This window comes from Dipodomys merriami, unplaced genomic scaffold, assembly GCF_024711535.1.
Source record: "Dipodomys merriami isolate MVZ:Mamm:240054 unplaced genomic scaffold, mDipMer1.0.p SCAF_17, whole genome shotgun sequence".
Lineage (NCBI taxonomy): Eukaryota > Metazoa > Chordata > Mammalia > Rodentia > Heteromyidae > Dipodomys > Dipodomys merriami.
In genome coordinates, this window is record NW_027203048.1 from 17266797 (window position 1) to 17288340 (window position 21544).

At 35.0% G+C, this 21544-nt stretch overlaps 1 protein-coding gene across 2 annotated transcripts in view; it reads right to left on the reverse strand.

The window, feature by feature from the left end:
• Strn (striatin) overlaps window positions 1–21544 on the reverse strand; it is a 110606-nt gene that overhangs the window by 11330 nt on the left and 77732 nt on the right. The window contains exons 9-16 of one of the 2 annotated variants that reach the window (XM_070025367.1): window positions 20611–20697; window positions 20018–20161; window positions 16104–16240; window positions 14156–14331; window positions 11771–11818; window positions 10108–10229; window positions 8618–8785; window positions 2399–2539 (exon numbers count right to left, since the gene is read on the reverse strand). In XM_070025367.1, the coding sequence (XP_069881468.1) occupies window positions 2399–2539; window positions 8618–8785; window positions 10108–10229; window positions 11771–11818; window positions 14156–14331; window positions 16104–16240; window positions 20018–20161; window positions 20611–20697 (1023 nt within the window). The remainder of the gene's footprint in view (window positions 1–2398; window positions 2540–8617; window positions 8786–10107; window positions 10230–11770; window positions 11819–14155; window positions 14332–16103; window positions 16241–20017; window positions 20162–20610; window positions 20698–21544) is intronic. The other variant, XM_070025368.1, reaches the window with a different exon arrangement.

Consider the following 21544-nt stretch of genomic DNA (forward strand, 5'->3'; position numbering starts at 1 on the left):
ACTCCCACCCCCACACACATGCAAAACTAGGGAATCCAAAATAATTCAAGTATTCACATTTAACTTGTGACTTAGAAACTTTTTCTCCCACAAGTACCCAATTACCTGTTCAAATTACCTGTGACGTTATTGCAGTCCAATCACCACTGACATCAATGAGAAGAAATATAATTTATTCTAACAACAAACATCTTTCCTCACTATAAACTGTATGTGGAATGCACTTTGACGCTGAAACACATTTGGTTTGGAAAATTTTTTGTGTGTGCTGGTCCTGGGGCATGAACTCAGAGCCTGAAAACTATCCCTGAACATTTTTGCTCAAGACCAGCATTCTACCACTTGAACCGCAGCTCCATTTCCAATTTTTTGGCAGTTCCCAAGAACTTTTCTTTCTGAGCTGGTTTCGAACCTTGATCCTCAGGTCTCAGCCTCCTGAATAGCTAGGATTACAGACATGAGCCACCAGTGTCCACTTTAATTACCAAAAAGAAAAAAACAAAACTACTGAACTTCAAAGTAGAAAAACAGAATCAAATATTAAACAGCAAAGGGATATTCCACAATACAATGAATAAGTCTTCTTTATATAGTGATAAAAATACTAATACAGATAACCTAGAAGTGCCAGAATATGTTATTGTAAGTCAAAATAATTATCACTTATTCTAATACTGCCTCTGTTAAAAGCATTTCTAGTAGTCTTGCCTAAAAACATTTCCAGTAACAGGCAAAATATCTTTATTACTTTATAATTACAGCTCATAGAGAAAAATAGATGGGATAACCTAGTTCAGTTTATCTATCTCATTCAATAGACTAGAGTGACTTAGTCATGAAAAGTCAACACTTCCCACTCAGGAAATTACAGAAATTGGCTAAAGCTCTGAAGGTAATTCTAAAGTTGCTTATGCTCTTCTTATTTTATTTATTTATTTATTTATTTATTTTTGGGTCCGGTCGTGGGGCCTGAACTCTGGGCCTGGGCGCTATCCCTTAGCTCTTCAGCTCAAGGCTTGCGCTCCACCACTTGAGCCACAGTACTACTTCCAGCTTTTTTCTTTTTGCTTATGTGGTGCTGAGGAATCAAACCCAGGGTCTCATGCACGCAAGGCAAGCGCTCTACCACTGAGCCACCTTCCCAGCCCGCTCTTCTTATTTTAATTCTGGCTTTTCAAATTTTACTACTGTGTCAGGTCATATATTTAAATGTCATTTTAAATTTATTTCAATTTTTAAAATTATTTGAGTTTAAAAATCAATTACTTGAAAAAATATTTTTCAATGCCATAATTTCAATTTTTATTTTCCTGTCTTTATCTTTTTGTTATGAACATCTCAAAGTTCTGTTCATTTTTACTTCTCTAAGTATGTTCTATAGCATATCAGAAGAAAACAAAAGACTAGGTAGAGAAAATGGAAAAAAATGAAATTTTTAAGAGGGAAAGCGAGGAGAAAGAAAGACAAGTAAATGTACATCCTCACATATACCCATGTAATTACTTTTACAGCTAGTTCCCAGATTAAAATAGTGATCCCTCACCAATCATGGGAGTTATGTTCCAGAGACCCCTGAGATAGGTGAAAATCTGCAAAGCAGCAGCGTTACCCTTGCTATATTGCAGTTCATTTGTTGCTACTTCTCATATTTTCACCCATTGCAGGGGTCTCTGGAACATAATTACCATAACAGGTAAGGAATCACTACTTATGTGTTTAAAAACAAACCCCATGATACAGTGATGCCGCAATAAGCAAACTAAAATATAGTGAGGGATGACTGTAACAGTATATATGCATCCAATTTTCTTTATCTATTGCAACTAAGCTGTGCTTGTGTGGATTATAGCTAAAGATAGAGAACAATCATTTTTAAAAACCAAAACTAAAAAGATTCTCTAATGTCTTCCTTATAACAAAGAAAGCATTTGTTTTCTGACTTATGTAACCAAAAAGAAGTTTCAGATTTGGGATTCTGAGAGCTATAATATGGCCTACATCCTAATCAGTACTGAACTGTAACAGGTGGTATTATTAATACAAAATTGATTAAAAATGTAATTATGAAAAAAGAATACTTTTTATTTTTAAACAAAAATTTTCCTTTCAATAGAATTGAAAATTAGTCATTTGGTACCAAACTAAGTTTAATTATAGGAGGAATAATAGAGACATAAAAGAGTATAATAGTATAGTTATAAATGTTTAAAAAATGCTTTTTTAACTCTCAAAAAACTCAATTGTAAATCATTATAATATCCTTCTAAGTGAATGTGTTTTGAGGTTTAAGGTAGAATACTTTATAATGTCAGTACTTTTCATAGTTGATTTTAGCAGTAATAATTATGATTAAGTTAATAAACTGATCAGAACACAAGCTACTTATTGGTATACATACTTGAATCTACATTGGATTCTAAAGTGAGAATTCGTTGTTGTGTTTCCATGTTAAAGATGCTCGTATATCCTTTGCTGAATGATGCAACCATATGGCTCGGATCACTGCTCACAAGATCCACAGAGGCAGGGATTCCCAATTCTAAAAACATCAGAACATATTGAAAGACAATGGGAAGTAAAGTTTATTTGATGATGTGCTCAAAATGTCATAAAAACAATAGTGGCAGCATTTCCTTAGTAAGTAGGTAAGGCTTATCATTAGAGTAAGAATTAGCTGGTCATTATTCAATGAAGATGATTTCTTTGTAACTTTTAGTCTATTTTAGTATTAAGTGTGTGTGTGTGTGTGTGTGTGTGTGTGTGTGTGTGTGTGTGTGTGTGTGTGTGTGTGTGTGTGTGTGTGTGTGTGTGTGTGTGTGTGTGTGTGTGTGTGTGTGTGTGTGTGTGTGTGTGTGTGTGTGTGTGTGTGTGTGTGTGTGTTTGTTTCTCTAGGGATTAGACACAGGGTTTCCCTCATTCTAGGCAAGTGCTGTACCACTTGAGCCATGCCCCAGCCTTTAGTCTACTTTTGTGTGTATGTGTATGCTGGTACTAAGGCTTGACTCAGGGCCTCACACTTTCACCGACTCTTTTGCTAAAAACTGATCCTCTATTATTTCAGCCATGCCTCAACTTCCAGCTTTTTGTTGGTTATAAGGAATTTGTCTGCCCAGGTTGGCTTTGAACCTTGATCCTCAGATCTCAACCTCCTGAGTAAATAATATAGTAGGCATGAGCCACTCTAGCTAGGATCACAGCTGTGAGTCATAGTCTATTTTTTATCCTTACATAATAATAATGGGTAGGTAGTATATCTTTTACCTATTAATTCTGTTAATATACTAAGGGAATGCACATATTTATTTAGAAAGAGAAACTATGTACAGTCCAAGTATGTATGTTTCCACTTCAAACTTGAGCTTATCCACTGAAATAGTAGAAATTCTTCATTAAAAAAACTTCCCACTCAGCCAGGTGCTGGTGGCTCCTACCTATAATTCTAGATACTTGGGATAGTGAGACAGAAAATTGCAGTTTGAGGCAAGCCTAGACAAAACATTTAGTAAGAGTTCTTCTCAACTAGTAGCTGGGCACAACACATATACGTGTTGACATAGCTACATGAGAAGCACGAATATGTGCAGCACAATCCTGGCACTTGCCTGAGCAAGATGTGAGAATTTATTTTACGCATAACCAATGCAAAAAAGGGCTAGAGGCATGGCTCAGTGATAGAACATCCATCTAGAAAAAAATTTACAAAATCTGGGCATGTGGTTCAATAACAAGAGTACTTTCCAATGATGCAGGCAATTCATCAAAGTCTACAGGCAAGTTATGATAGTTCAAAGATTAAAAGAAGGATTTTTTATTTCTTCTCCAGAAACTAGGCTTAGAACTTATTGGTACTAGAAGTAGAATGATAAATATAAAATAAATAATTTTTTCAGTATCTAAAGCAAGTTAACAGTTCAGAAATGTATGTATCAAAGAACTATATGCAGGGCTGGGAAGGTGGCTCAGTGGTAGAGCGCTTGCCTTGCATGCATGAGGCCCTGGGTTCGATTCCTCAGTACCACATAAGCAAAAAAAAAAAAACCGGAAGTGGCACTGTGGCTCAAGTGATAGAGCGCTAGCCTTGAGCTGAAGAGCTGAGGGACAGTGTCCAGGCCCAGAGTTCAGGCCCCAGGATCGGACCAAAAAAAAAAAAAAGAACTATATGCAATGACAGACCAACAGCCAATATCATACTTAATGGGGAAAAACTACAATCAATTCCCCTAAAAACAGGAACAAGGCAAGGATGCCCACTCTCTCCACTCCTATTCAATATAGTTCTGGAATCCTTAGCCAGAGCAATAAGGCAGGAAAAAGACATTAAAGGGATCTGCATAGGGGAGGAAGAAGTTAAACTATCTCTTTTTGCAGATGACAAGATTTTATACCTTAACGATCCCAAAGGCTCCATCCCCAAACACTTAAGAGCTTATAAACCACTTCGGCAAAGTAGCAGGATACAAAACTAACCCACAAAAATCAGTCGCCTTTCTGTACACCAACAATGTACAAGCAGAAAGGGAAATCAAGGAAACAACCCTATCCACAATAACCTCAAAAAAAGAAAGTATCTAGGAATTAACCTATCCAAAAATGTAGAGGATCTATTTCATGAAAACTATAAAAGCCTTAAAAAAAAAAAAAGGAATCATAGAGGATACCAGGAAATGGAAATATCTCCCATGTTCCTGAATAGGCAGAATTAACATAGTAAAAATAGCTATATTGCCAAAATTGATATACACATTCAATGCAGTTCCCATTAAAATCCCAATGACATACTTTACTGAAAGAGAGAAAACAGTCCAAAAATTCATATGGAACAACAAAAGACCTAGAATAGCCAAACCAATTCTAGGCAAAAGAAACAACACAGGAGGGATCACGATACCAAATTTCAAGCTCTATATACAGCCATAATAACAAAGACAGCTTGGTACTGGTATAAAAAGAGACCCAAAGACCAATGGAATAGACTAGAGGACCCAGAATAAAGCCACATATGTACAGTCAGTTGATATTTGACAAAGGAGCCAAAGACATACAGTGGAAAAATCATAACCTTTTCAACTATTGGTGCTGGGTAAACTGGGTGGCCACATGCAGAAAAATGAAAGTAGACCCTAGCCTATCACCATGCACTAACATCAACTCAAAATGGATTAAAGACCTTAACATCAAACCAGATACTCTGAAACTACAGCAGGACAGAGTAGGAGAGACGCTTGAACTTATAGGCACAGGCAGAAACTTCCTAAACAGAGTCCCAGGGTCACAACGAATTGGAGAGAGATTGGACAAATGGGACTACCTTACAATAAAAAGTTTCTGCACAGACAAAGAAATAGCAACCAAACTAGAAAGGCAGCCAACTAATTGGGAAAAAAATATTTACCAGCAAAATATCAGACAAGGGTCTAATACCTATTATATACAGGGAACTCAAGAAACTAACCCCTCACAAATCTAACAAACCATTTCATGAAATGGGCAAGGGAACTAAAGAGAGACTTCTCAGAAGAAGAGATAAAAATGACAAAGAAACACATGAGGAAATGTTCATCATCCCTGGCTGTAAAGGAAATGTAAATAAAAACAACACTGAGATACCACCTTACCCCAGTCAGAATGGCCCACATCCTAAAATCAGCCAACAACACATGCTGGAGGGGATACGTAGAAAGAGGAACCCTACTGCATTGCTGGTGGGAATGTACACTAATACAACCACTTTGGAAAACAGTCTGGAGATGCCTCAGAAAGCTAATTATAGACCTCCCCTATGACCCAGCCATACCACTCCTACACATCTACCCTGAGCAACAAGAACCAGCATACAAAGACACAGGTACCTCCATGTTTATTGCAGCACTGTTCACAATAGCCAAGATTTGGAAACAACCCAGATGTACCACTACTGATGAGTGGATCCAAAAATTGTGGTACCTATATACAATGGAATATTATGCAGGCATTAAAAAGGACAAAATAATGGCATTTGCAGGGAAATAGATGGAATTAGAGCAGATTATTTTGAGCGAAGTAAGCCAAAAACAAAGAGACAAATGGCACATGGTCTCCCTGATATGTGGATGCGAAAGTCAAAATACAAGAAGATATGACAAAGTTAACAGGACTCAAGAAACAAAGGACAGCCATCCATTTTGTCATTGCTAAATGACTCCATGTTCTAGACCATATATATGGTAGATACATACACGCAACATAGGGAAGCCAGGAGGAGGCACAGAATAAGTGGGAACAGCCTACACTAAGCAAAAGGAAAGTAATGTGAACATCACCTGATGTGGAAAAAATAACTTGTATTGTCAAAGCTCAAAGAATTCACACACTGTATAGACCATGATAATGACAATGTGCCTTATGAACGTTAAAATGTGTTTGTGACTCTAAGTATCACTATTACACAATACTGTGAAATATGTGAAATTTATGTAATCACCTAATCTCAATTAAAGAAAAAAAGTGAGAAGGGATGGGTTAAGAGAGATGGGTGACAATGTTGTCAGACACTTTTTTACTCATATACTGTTTTGTAGAATGGGAACTTCTTTGTACAACTACTTAAAGATAATTTTTAAAAAGTAAAAAAAAGCTAGTAAATAAAAAGTGCTCAACATAATTAGACATTAAGGAAAACAAATACTGAAACTAATCAGAAATTCTAATATATACCAAAATGGCTAAAATTATATAGATTAATACCTAAAGTGTTGATAAGGATATAGAGCAAATTAAAGTGGTATAAGAAGTCATAAGCATGTTGGAAAAAATGGTGGTGTTTTACATAAAGTAAAAAAAGAAAAGAAACCTGATTTAAAGTCCAACAATTCTACCTCTGGATTTCTACATCCACCCACAAGGAAAATATATGAATATTCATAATAGCTTTGTTCATAAAAGCCTCAAACTGGAATAACCAACATATCTATCAAAAGGTAAGTGAATAGGCAAATTATGAATATAAAATTAAAACATATGAATTGAAAATATAATGAATATTCACAGAAGCTCTGCTCCTAATAACCAAAAATTGGAACAACTCAGACCAACTCAGTGTTCATCAAGTGGTAAGAAAAGTATGACAAGTACTCTGTGTGTGTATGTGTGAGAGTATGTATATGTGTGTATGTGTATGTAAAGATCATAATAAAAAGATAATAAGCCAGGCACTGGTGGCTCATACCTACAATCTTAGTGACTCATGAGGCTAAGATCTAAGGATTGCAGTTCAAAGCCTGTCATTCATAGTCAGAGCAGGCAGGAAAGTCTACAGGACTCTTTATTGCCAATTAATCATCAGAAAACTGGAAATAGAGCTGTGGGCTCAAAGTGGTAGAGCACTAGCCTTGAGCAAAAAGAACCCAGGGACAGTGCCCAGTCCCTGAGTTCAAGCCCTATGACCAACAACAATATTAATAAATAATAATAAACCCATATTAAAAAATCAGCAAGTACTGAATGTGTAAGTTCACATCCAAGTATCACTTAAAATTTTTAAGAAAAACTTTTAAAATTTGGGGGGGGGGGGGCAGGCACTGGTGGCTCATGCCCGTAATCCTAGCTACTAAGGAGGCTGAGATCTGAGCCAGGCAGTAAAGTCCATGAGACTCTTATCTCCAATTAACCACCAGAAAACTGGAAGTGGCACTGTGGCTTAAGTGGCAGAGTGCTAGCCTTGAGCTGAAGAGCTCAGGGACAGAACCCAGACCAGAGTTCAAGCCCCATCCCCCCCCAAAAAAAACAAAAAACAAAAGCAAAACTGGGGGAGAAGAGGAATAATAAAGAATAATAGTGTGACCATTATTAAAGTACATTGTATGTATAGAATTGTCACAGGGAAACCTCTCATTCTGTACAATTAATATACACTATGAAAAAGAGGTAAATGAATAGACTATCAATAGCTTCATGAAATAGTCTTAAAATAGTAGAAACAAACTGACAATGAATTGCAAAAAGATTATAGTGAGTCAAAAGCCAGGTACAAAAGAGTACAAACTTTATTATTGCATTTTATGAAGTTTAAGGGCTAACAAAACTAATCTAATGATGAAAAAATCACAATGGTAATAACCTATTGTGAACAAAGAGAGCTCTGGAGAGGTGAAAGAAATATTCTAGGGGGGAAGGGGGGAGGCTGGGAAGGGATGTGAAGGGTAAACACAGGAGGAGGCTGCAATGCTTGGTAAGAAATGTACACATTATCCTGCCCATGTAATTGTAACTCCTCTGTACAGTATGTTCACAAATAAAATAAAATAAAATTAAAAAAAAAGAAAGAAATATTCTAGGTATTGATCTGTGCGTGATTTATAGCAATGAATTAGTTTATTAGGCACTGAAGATCTGTATTTTTTACTACAGTATATATAAATTATTTCCCAATTTTTAAAATTTGAAATGTTTTCTCACCAAATACTATGCTTTTAAGAATTACAAATAAGTTTAAAAAATTGCTTGAAAAATTGCTTAAAAATAACTTTAGATTTAAAAAGAGTTTTGATTTAAATAGAGTTTACAGAATTATTTGCTTGCTTGTTCCTTCTCAAAAATATGTTTTTACAAAAGATTCAGCAAAATAATCTAAGGTATGTACCTTGATTATCACTAAATACACTTAGAGCTGGAGCAACCTCCATTGTGTTCCATAAACGAAGCGTGCCATCTGCTGAACAGGACAACAAACGCTGATGTGCCGCACTGTACGCCAAACCCCAGACTGCATCTGTGTGACCTAGCAGAGGGCCTCGCAATACAGAAGGATCTATGTAAAAAAGAGTACAAAACCAGGAGAAAATTATCATGAAGTTATTGTTACAGGTTCCATAGAAGTAAAATAAAAGCTTCTGATAGTAGGGTGAAATACTTTTCCTAGTTTCTTTTAAATGTTGTAGTAATTAAAAACAGGCTTGGAAATATACAATTGTGGAATTCAACTTTAATTAAAACTTAAAAGTACATTCTTTCTTAGAGAAAATGATCTATTTTTAATGTTTATTAAGTGTTAAATTTTTGTTTACTAAATTTATGTTTACTTAGAATTGGTGGCAAAACTCAAAAAATAGTAAAATTTAAATAGTAAATTTAAATTAAATAGTAGGAAATGGCACTGTGGCTCAAGTGGTAGAGCACTCACTTTGAGCTGAAGAGCTTAGGGATAGCACCCAGGGCCAGAGTTCAAGCCCCATGAGTGACCCCCCCCCCACAAAAAAAAAATCCAAGGAAATTAAATAGTAGATAGTAAATACAGTTTTATGACAAATAACACTTTAAAACATTATACAGCTTTTAAATGATTCCACATTTTAAATGGTTTATTTTAAAAATCAGATGTTCTTGTAAAAGATTCAGCAAAACAGCTTTATGACATTTTAAACCACTGTACAACTTAAATGAAAACCAAATCTATCCATTCCTATACAAATTTTGAAAGAGAACTTATGTTACTATTGAGTGATAAATATAATATGGATTTATGCCCAGGATACTGTTTCTAAGATTTAAAGGACACTTGTTAATCTTGTAGCCTTTTTAAATATTTTGGTAGCATATACTTAAAACACCCTAAGTATCTATATCCCTCCAATATCATTATCCTCTAATGATAATGATAACATTCATTTTCCTTCAAAGTTGTTTGTAAGAACAATGATGAAATGATTATAGGTTAGAAATGCTTCAAGTACCATATAGATGCCTAAAATGAAGAAAACAATAGTTACTCAAGCTGAATATGGGGAAATATGAACTGTTTTCTCAGTAAGAACTTGTTTTTTCTTTTGCATAATACATACCAAATTATTTCCTAACCAAACAAAGGAAGATACGCTTCTCTTATTTTCAAAAATACCTAATTTTTTGGGGGGCGGGGGAAGATGGGAAGGGGAAACAAAGGAGGAGGCTACAATGATTGATTATAAATGTACTCATTACCTTGCTCATGTAATTGTAACTCCTCTGTACAGTATTTTCAAAATAAAAAAAAAAAAAACAGAAGAAAAAAATACCTAATGTTATCCTTAAAGCCACTGTGGGAAAATGCAGAAGACCAAACACTCTTCTTTTAAAACATTGGGAATGACATACCGTAGGAATCATAGGGATCAATGTTAGGATTGGTGGTATTCCAGCTCTGGATCAGTCCATCAGTACCACCACTGTAGCATTGCTCACCATTGCTGCTCATTACCACACAAAGCACTGGGCCTCTGCGAAGTTAAATAAATTAGGGTAAGTAAGTAAACTGCTGTTTTCAAAAGTAAGTCCTATAATGGTTTGTCAAAGACACAAATGCTTAATTACTCAAATGACTTTCTATTTTTCTGCCTAAAACAATGAATAAAAATACTGTCAAATTAGTGTTCAAACCAGAAGTTATAAAATCATGGCTGTAGGCAAAATTCTACCAGTAATCTGTTTCTGTTCAGTCTCAAGCTAAGAATGGTTCTTACAAATGTGTGTGTGTGTGTGTGTGTGTGTGTGTGTGTGTGTGTGTGCGCGCGCGCGCATGCACATGCGGGTGCTAAATTAGTCATGGGGCTTGAACTCAGGACCTAGACGCTGCCTTTTTTGCTCAAGACTAGAACCCAACCACTTGAGCCAGAGCTCCATTTCTGGTACTAGTTAGATAAAATCTCACAGACAGACTTTCCTACATGAGTTGAGCTGTGATCCTCAGATATTAGCCTCCTGAGTTAGAACTAATTACAGGTGTGAGTCACCAGCGCCCAGTAATTCTTTCTTTCTTATTTGTTAATTTTAAGTAGTTGTAGAAAAGGTTATAATTCAATGAGTCAGGTTGCAAGTACAATGCTTCTTGGTCAATGTCACCCCTTCCTTTGTTCTTTTCCATTTGTCCCTTCCCATCCTTACTCTGTATAACTTTCAAGTTACACAGTTCATTTTTCACATAATGTACACCATCTCTATTTACAGTGGATTGTGGGATCTTAAAGGTAAATAAAGTATATTTCTTTATATTCTTAAAGACAAAATGAAACAACCAAAGAATATATACTAAACCAAAACTTAGAGAGTTCTATCCCAAGACAGAAACCAAAACCAAATAAACAAAACCAATTGCAAGTATCTAGCCTACAAAACCAGAAAATATTTACCAGCTGACCCTATATATAAAAGGTTAGAATCTCCTTGTAAATCCATCTGTCTAGCTCTTGAATATGTTTATGCCAATCATCTTTAAGAGAAAAACATTGCCAAGATTTCTAATATTTAAACCTAATTGCCTCAACTTTATTTTAAGATGTGTACATACATCATTTAGGCATCATGCAAATAAAACCTTTCAGTAAGGACCCTATTTAGTAGCAATAAACTTGTATTTAGCATAGTATTACTTGTCAATTTTTTTTACATTTACAAGAAAACCATAACTAAATACTAAAATTAAGTAATGAAAATATGTAAGTGAAATAAAAATATCCTATTAAAGATTGTTTACAATTCTGTTTTACAATGATATCAGTTTAAAGTAAAAAACACAAGTCAGGTGTTCTAATCTTAGCTAACTACTTAAGAGAATGAGATTTGAGGATTGCAGTTCAAAGCCAGACCAGGCAGGAAACTCCATGAAACTCTCCTCTCCAATTAACCACCAGGAAACTGGAAGTGATAGTACAACTACTTTGAGCAAAAAAGCTCTGGACAGCACTCAGGCTCTGAGTTCAAGTCCAATGATTGACAAAATGAATGACTGAATGAACGAATGAATAAACAAACACATACTTACTTGTGAGCCCTGAAGGTATAGATAGGCTCTACATCAAGAGAAGTACTCCTAAATAAGAAAGGAGACAAGTAACAATTCTAAGTTTCAACAATAGACAATACAATAATGTATGTCATAAAACTGCCTTTAGAAATATAGTCATCCTGGTAATTCTCAACTACACTATAAGTAAGAAAACTTACCTAACTCCACTTACTTTTTCTGGTGTCATGGAACAAGTTCCTTATGTAGTAGTAATAATTTTGTTACAATGGTTTCAGCACTGTTAGAATCTGAGTAAAAGTAGGGGCTGGGAAGGTGGCTCAGTGGTAGAGTGCTTGTCTTGCATGCATGAGGCCCTGGGTTCAATTCCTCAGCACCACATAAGCAGAAAAGGCCAGAAGTGGAGCTATGACTCTAGTGGTAGAGCGCTAGCCTTGAGTTGAAGAGCCAAGGGACAGTGCCCAGGCCAGAGTTCAGACCCCACAACTGACCAAAAAAAAAAAAAGAGAGACAACATTTTTTTGCGGGGGGGGGGGGGGGGGGGTAGCCTCAGTCATGGGGCTTGAACTCTGGGCTTTGGCGCTGTACCTGGGCTCTTCAGCTCAAGGTAAGCATCTACCACTTGAGGCACAGTGCCACTTCCAGTTTTCTGGTGGCTAATTAGAGATAAAAGTCTCATAGACTTTCCTGCCCAGGTTGGCTTTGAAAAGCGATCCTCAGATCTCAGCCTCCTAGAATTACAGGAGTGAGCCACCAGCACCCAGCTGAGAGACAACTTTATTCAGAAAAACAACAAGGGGTTTATAGGGATACATTTCTGACTTCAATTTCCAGTTCTGCCATTAAATTAATTATTAACTTTAGGTAAGCTATTTAGACTTAGACAACTTCAGATTTTTTTTAAGTAAATAGAAAAATGGTTTATACATAGAGATTTTTAAAAAATCTATGAATTGGGGAAAGATATGTGCAAAAAAATGAATAAAGTTCAGATTTACAAAAAAGAAAAAAGAAAAATGGTGAAAGTACCAAACACTCATTTGATTAAATTAATTTCTACAACCTAAAAAACAGCCCAGAAAGATTAGGGGAAAAAAAAACCAGCCCAGGATAAAACCAAATGCAGGATAGGATTTCAACAAATGGTACTTTGATTTCCTTAGCTTTCCATGAAGGTTATCCTTGATTCTGTAGAAACTGTCCTGAAAGTCAGTATTTTACTCATTACTAACAATACTACTACGGCTACTATGGATAAACTACGTTACCTACTTATCATGAAAACTGGATTTAAAGTCAAGTACATTGTATTGCAGTTATTTTGAAGCATTTATCATCTCTCCTCAAGTCATTTTCAGGCTTTAAGTCCAAAGGTTAAACATCTGTTATTTTCATGTTAAAGTATTTTTAGTAAGCTATCTCCAACAAGAAATTTGTTTCAATGTTTTTCTAAATGAGACACTTATATAGTTCTATTAATAGTTCTATTATAGTTACTATTAATGTTAGAACTGCAGCTAGCACATTGTGATTAAAAAAATTAAAAAGGTAAAAAGGTATAATAAACAGAAAAAACAATCTTCTCAACTGAAAATACCTAGTCTACTTTATATATGACTCACAGAATAAATACTACTGATCTCTTTCAAACTGGACAACAGATTTATCAGTGAAAAAATTTCAATAATGTCTTCCATTTGATGGAGGACACTTTTGTTCCTCAGACTGCAGAAGAGTTCTTGATGGCAGATAGTAGTTTTGAACAATGTGATCCAAGGAAGAAGAAGAGCTCCACTAAGTGTCCCATCATGTAGAATCAAGTCTACTTCAGGGACTTCTAAGAAGGTTTATACCAAATCATGTCCATTAATATTTAGAACCAATGGCTCAAGACAAGACTAGCAACTAAGTAGTACTTTTCAGTTTAGAGATACTGGTTGGTATGAAATGTACCGCAGCCTAAAAAGTTAAGACCAAGAAAGGTCCTTTACTGCTCCCAACCAGCCCTTTCTCTCCTCCACTCTGTACATTCAAACTTAGTGAACAATAGAGCAGAAGAAGGTGAAGATTTGGTCATTTTAAACATGCCTATTTTACTAACAGTATGAATCTTCAGTAGAAACAAGAGGCTCTCCAAACATGACAGATATCAAAAAACACTGCATGAAAAAGGACTGTAAATCGGCATTCATAAACTCTGGGGAAAACATCAGATTAAAACATTCCTTTCCTATATGTCAGTTTTTCCAACATAACATTAGACTATAATGAAAAGAAAAACTAAATTACATGACATGGTAAAGAAGAAAGAGCTAGAAGAAACTGAACAGCAAGTAATTAAATGTATTCTTCCTGAGAAACTTAACTGAAATATCAAATAAAGTTAAAGTACAATAGTCTCACTTTTTGGCTGGAGCTGTTTTCTGCAAATTCCACATTTTCAGTGTATGATCCTCTGATGCTGTTATCAAAACAGGCTCAATGGGGTGGAAAGCAAGGGCTCGAATGCCATCAAAATGACTTCTTAATGTAAACTTAGGGTTCCAAGTCTTCCTCAGTGCATCTTTATTGTTTGCTATCTATCAGTGAAACAAAACAAAGATATAGTTCATTCAGACTAGGAGAAAAACTTCTTACATTTAAAAATTCTTTTTTTTTTTTTTGCCAGTCCTGGGGCCTGAACTCTGGGCCTAGGTGCTGTCCCTCAGCTCTTCTGCTCAAGGCTAGCACTCTACCAGTTGAGCCACAGTGCCACTTCTGGCTTTTCCTGCTTATGTGGTACTGAGGACTCAAACCCAGGGCCTCATGCATGCAAGGCAAGCACTCTACCACTGACCAACCTTCCCAGCCCCTAAACATTAATTCTTGTTGTCTTCTTACTAAACCATCACATTGTACAACTTTCAAATCAATATAATTATTAAATGTAAATAACCAAACCATAGCCAAATGTCAACAGTGGTTTTCTCTGAAGAAATACGGACTCAATATAAAAAGTATTATCAAATAATTATAGAAAAATAGACTTTCACAAATTCTAGTTTAGCTCTTATATGCCTTCTAAAGATTCACTTGTTGAAGGCTTGGTCCCCAGGTTATGGAACTACTGTGAGGTGGTAGAACCCTTACAAGATGGACCAACTGGAAAGAAAGATCACTGAAGAGTTTGCCCTTGATGGATTTATTGGGACCCTTTGTCCTTCTCTTTCTCTTTGTTTCCCAGCTGCCTAACCCTTCCTCCCATCATGATACACTTTACATAAGCCTCCAAGAAACAAATCAACTGACCAGACTGAAAACTGAAAACTGTGATGCAAAATAAACGTTCCTTCCTTGTAAGCAGTTATCACAAGAATTTTGTCACAATGATAGGAAGTGACTAATATAACTAGGAGGGTTCCTAAGCCATGCAACTCAATCTAAACTATGGTATAGAAATGGTCATTTTAAGGACTGCAGCACAGTTCAGGTGGTAAAGCATCTGCCTAACCAGTGCAAGGTCCTGATTACTTGTTTCCTCCATCCCCAGGGGGGGAAAAAAAGTTACTTTGGATAAGGAGTTGAAAAATTAAGTAATCTTTACATTTACGTTAACATTTTAAAACATGGTCATTTTTTTTAACGTTCTAACTTGGGCTAAATTTTCTTCATCAAACTAAAAATCAGGTTTATAAATTGGAAATAGAAAATGTTAGAGGAAACAATCAGATAATAAAAATATACATGTGAGCCGGGCGCCATTGGCTCACGCCTGTAATCCTAGCTACTCAGGAGGCTGAGATCTGAGGATCACAGTTCAAAGCCAGCCTGGGCAGGAAAGTCCATGAGACTCTTATCTCCAACAAACCACTAGAAAACCGGAAGTGGCGCTGTGGCTCAAGTGGTAGAGCACTTGCCTTGAGCTGAAGAGCACAGGGATAGCACCCAAGCCCAGAGTTCAAGTCCCATGACCGACAAAAAAAAAAAAAAAAACTGAAGTAGTAGCTGGCATTTATTTATATTAGCACTATATATGATTTCTTCACATTCAAAAAGTAAACTCATACTAGGCTTAAAAAAAACTTGGCCAAGTATTGCTAACACATTAAGAAAATGAGCAGTGTTAACAATAGGTGCTATTTTGAGAATTATCTGTTATTTTGAGCATTACTAACCAGGCAAAAACCTATAATTTTAATCATTAGGTTATTTAAAATAATTTATCTTTTTATTCATCTTTGCAAAGTGTGTAATCAAAGCTGAAACAAGGTCTATACTTGTAAAGATTTTACCACAACCATATTTTTCTATAAATCCAACTTTTTATTTTCAAAAACTAAGGAAAAACATAACAAACAAAACTACCACTTACATCGTAAGCTAGTGAGTCTGCTTCATTGGCCACTGTAAGGCCTGCTAATTCTCCAAGTCCTAGTTCACTTTCAAGGGCTTCATCTGCTCCCATAATGAAAGACTTTCCAGAAGAAGGAGGAAATGTCAGTGCTTCAACTGAAGGAAGAAGATAAACATTAAGAACTTTTTAAAATTGGATTATAAAAAATGAATGGATTATGCTTAAGGATTATGCTTCTCTGAAAATGGTGTTCTAAAGCAGAATTGTACAATGACATTTTCAGTGAAGGTGATGTGGATACTTTTTCCAAATGTGATAGCTGAGCTCACTGGCTTACTGAATTTACTATTCAGTCTAGAAAATTTCTTTGTCAATTACCTAGAAATCCTAAGAATAAAATACTTTCTTCATTAAAAAAAGAACTTTTAAAAATTATCAACAACTAGTTTCATTTTTTTAATCAAAGGTCTTTGTAATGTATATATGTAACTATTTAAAATGTTTTAAAATATGTAAAATTCAATGAACAGAAAACCTTGAAGTTAATTTTCTTTTCCTATCTTATCCACAACTAAAGCCATCTCATATAATCAGAAAAGTAAAGCTTGAAACAAATCTAAAACTGGCCTTCCCTTTTCATTACACAGAAAACAAAGTAAGTTCCCCCATCTGATATTTTTATACTAATTATCCAAATCACTGTTATCAATCACTTAATATTTCCAACAAGTAATTCTCAACACTGCTGGAGTCAATCAAAATTAATCGATTTTATAACCTGGAAGACTAAAGAAATTTTAAAATAAAAATGTTTATAATTTTAAGATGTGCCTATTTTGAGGCAAAATTAATTTGTAGTGTCAAAAGTCAGGCCACTATCTTGCCCATGTAATTGTAACCCCTCTGTACAGTATTTTCACAATAAAAAATTTTTTAAAAAAAGTCAGGCCTAGCTAGCACTGGTGGATCATGCCTGTAATTCTAGCTGCTCAGGAGGCTGAGATCTGAGGATTGCTTTTCAAAGCCCAGACAAAGAAGACTGTGAGACTCTGATCTCCAATTAATCACCAAAAAGCCAGAAGTGGAGCTGTGGCTCAAGTAGAAGAGCACTAGTCTTGAGTACAAAAACTCAAGGATGGTACCCAAGCCTCAAGTTTAAGCCCCAAGAACCAGCACAGAAAATTTAAAAATAAAAAGTCAAGTCTCATCTGAGAGGCATGGAGGAGACAGTGATCCAAAGGTAATATAAGCTCAACTCCTAGGGCCTTGATAATGTTCTACTTCTTAACCTGGGGTAGTAGCACAGATGGCTGATAATTCTGAATTTATTATAATTAATTGAATTGTTCCCTTATTATTTCAGTACTTTTTGTGGGTATACTTTATTTAAAAATGTTATGTCAGAGGGTATATTTCATGTGTGTCTGTGTCGATGTCACATACTAAGATGGAACTCAAGAGCCTCACAAGTTAGGCAAGTGCTCTCCACTTAAATTACTAGCTCAATTCTCTGAAGATTTTAGATCTATTTATCACTTTTATGGTTTCCAACAGTGCTTCAAGACATAGCCTTACTTTGTGATAAATTTGAATATTCTGTTTTTTTTAACTAAGAATACACAATGTAATCCTTTCAATAACTATTATAGAAGAATCAGTTAAAAGCAAAATGCCAAATTATGATATACTTTAATATACTTTAACTCTTTTGGGGGGGCAGGGGGGAGTCGGTCATGGGGCTTGAACTCTGGGCTTGGGTGCTGTTCCTGTGCTCTTCAGCTCAAGGAGAAAGTTCTACCGCTTGAGCCACAGCGCCACTTCCTATACTTTAACTCTTTAAAATTTTAAGTGAAAATTTATTCTGATAATCAGACATGCTCTTGGAGTTGGTTTCTAGAGGTAATTACTTTATTGATGACAAACACTTCTGAGAAAAAGAAATTAACTTTTTTCTCCTAAGTTAAACAAGTCAACTGTATAACAGATTAACAAGATTTTTTTCTTGGTGTTACAGTCAATCATATCTAATATTAAATATTTTTTGATTAAATAATTATTTTTAATAGTAGAGACAGAAACTCTACTTAAAAATCCTTGTCAGAATAAAACAGAATAAAAATTAAGACCATTACCAAGTCACTTTATAATACAGCAGCAATAATAAAAATAGGTTTTGCCTAAATGCTATGTGATATCTCAAGGTTACAAAAAGCTCTAAATATTTATTAATATACAGTAGAAATTGTTTAAGTTAGAAAATAACTTTCAGGCCAAATTTACAAAGAAACTACTATTTTGAGAGTAGGAAGCTAGGTCTTAAGACAAGAGTTTGTTTATTTTGTTTTCATTTCAAACAGTCAAATGTGAACTAAACAACTTTAAACAAATACCAAGGTTTCTGACTATACACATTGTATGGGCTAGTTTTAACCAATGCTCCAGAAATTGCAAAGTAGAACTAAAAACAAAGAAGGTAACAACAATATCCTCATACCCCCATGGACAGTCAGCAGATGTCTGAAGAAAGGAGCAACAATGGGCAGTATGCTCTGAGTATCTTGTTCTCTAAAGGCCCCAAACTTAAGACTATAGCTCACATTTCTAGTTATGTAACTATACCTCTTAAATATAATATTACCTTCTGAATAAAAATCAAGTGATAAAACTATAGAACATACATAGGCTTTTTTCTGCAAGTGGAGAAGACCAAGAAGTATGTCACAAAATTAAATATATAACTTATTTCATTTTCTTATTCTCGTTTTCTCTCCCTCTCTCATCCTTTCTTTCCCCTTCCCTCTTGATCTCTCCCTCTCTGTGATGATGAAGAGTAAATCCAAGCCTTGCACATGACAAATGCTCTACCACTGAGCTACATATCACTACCTCTGAGAAAACTGTATTTATATTTATATATATGTATATTTATATAACAAAAGACTTACCACATAAAAAGCTGGAAACAACTACTGAATAACAATATTCAAAAGGGATTGGTTTCATCTCAAGGATAATATTTAGTATTAAGAGTTGTAAGTTTAAAAGTTATTATTTTCTGGCTGGAATGTGGCTTAGTTGTAGAGTGCTTACCTAGCATACATGAAGCCCTGGGTAGTACCCTCAGTACCACATACACAGAAAAAGCTGGAAGTGGTGCTGTGGCTCAACAAAAAAATTATTATTTTCTTCTGTGCTAGTTCTGAGGCTTGAACTCAGGGCCTCAGCACTATCTTTGAGCTTTTTTTGTTCAAGGTTAGCACTCTACCACTTGAGCCACAGCTCCACTTCTGGCTCTTTGGTAGTTAATTGGTGATAAAGAGTCTCACAGGCTTTCCTGCCCAGGCTGACTTCAAACTCCAATGCTCAGATCTCAGCCACGTGAGTAGCTGGGATTACAGGTGTGAGCTACTGGCTTAAAAATCATTTTAACTATAAAATTGAATTATTATATATGAAAAGTACATATATACTTATATATAAAAAGTATCTATGTAAGTATATATAAAAAGGCATGTTGACAAGGAAACACAAGAAGCTGAAGATGTGACTCAACTGTTAGGTGAATTGCAGCCATATACACTTTTTATCACTAATAAATAGCTTAAATAAAATATTTGTGTTGAATCTCAAGGTAAACATTTATTACTTATTTTTGTTCTTAATTTTCTCAGCAGTTGAATGTTATTTGCACAGGAATTACAGGGTATTCTAAACCAAAATGTAAGAATTAGTTTTAAAGTTTATGAAGTTGTAAAGATGAAGTAGGAATTAACCTAACTGAATCCAAGAAAGCCTACATTTAGAGAATACTTATATACATCAAATATTTTCAGAGTAAAATTCTATGACAGGAGAGTCCTTTATAGTAATAATTGAGTTTACAGCTTTGTGTTTCAGTACTTTCTGTGTTCCAGAGTATCTTAAATATGTACCTTCATCTGCCCTACTGATTTCATGTTCAGGTAGCCTGGAGCTGCTGGGTCTGGAAGGTGAACCCACAGACGGCTGCAATGAAGGAAGTTCATCAACATCTCTCAAATTAGCAAGCATATCTTGTAGTTTTGACCTATTGGGTCCTAGCCAAAAAAAGGGGGGACAGGGAGAGGAAACAAAAGAAGAAACAGACTTATGTACTACATCATAATTGTGACATCAACCTTATTTCACATCTATCAACATTTATCTTTAACAACATCCTAGATTTATCAATAAGAATTACTTTAAGTTTTTAAATTCTAAAAGTTTATTATTTCTTGAATGTATTTTAGATATATTTTTATAAATTAAGCCAATGGAATCATTATTTGAATGAAAAAGAACATTTATATACAAGTTGGACCAATTAAAAATCATTAATAGTCTATAATCAATGATACAGACTCTAAATGAAGACAGACACCTCAGATTGTGAACTATGAATTAAAGCAGTAACACCCCTGTTTGTTTAAATTAAATTTCATTCACTGTCTTACATCCTGAAGCTATGGTACCCAAGGTGAAATCTCATGCCCTACTAATTACTTACCTGAGCTTTGATTCTTCATTCTCCCACATCCCTGTTTTGACTGTTTTATATAGGATAGAGGCTGAAACAGATCTTCGGTAGTTTTTCCTGTTATAAGTTTAATTAAGAATGGGAAAATCTTACCCATAGTCCATTATGGTTTTTTTTCCCCTATACCAGCAAAGATACAACTATTTCTAAGCAATTTTAACTAATACCTAAAATTGTATTTTAAGATAGTTTGATCAGAGTACACAATTTGACTGGAAAAAAATATAGATACTACATCAATTTAAAAGACTCAAATTCTTCTATTAAATCCAACTAAAAATACATTATGGTAGTTTATAAATTAATGCTTCATTAAGCCCATTCAAAGTTTTGGGGTTTTTTTAATCATAAATCTTCACTTGGTTCTTACACTGCTACTTAGCAAAGTAACAGGTAAAAGGTAAAAATGATTTTAAAAAAAATCTGCTGAACTTCAGTCTACATTCCCTCTACCTGAGATATTCAAATCTCTTTCCACCCCAGAATTTTTTATTTACTTTACTAAACATACACACACACACACACACACAAAGAGCCAGATTCTAATTCTCAGATTCGGGAAATGCAATTGCTTCTATTGGTAGGAATACTGTTCCAGTCAAATGGTGCAATTTTAGATCTTAAGTGATACCTTGACACTTGGCAAGACCTGAATCATCTATGTGAGAGTAGATGAATTCTATGTAAGTCTTGGCTAGGTTTCCAATCAAAATATGTTCACATTTCGAGATATCCATTCTTACACCATAATGACTTAAATGTATTAACTGTTAAGCTAATCTAGAAATTATTTCTCAAATATGACATAAACAGTTTTCTTCAAAATTTCAGTTTAACTGCTTGGTCATGGCTCCAAAAGTCATGCCAATTCATGTCACAGGACATCTATGAAGATTAAATTTTT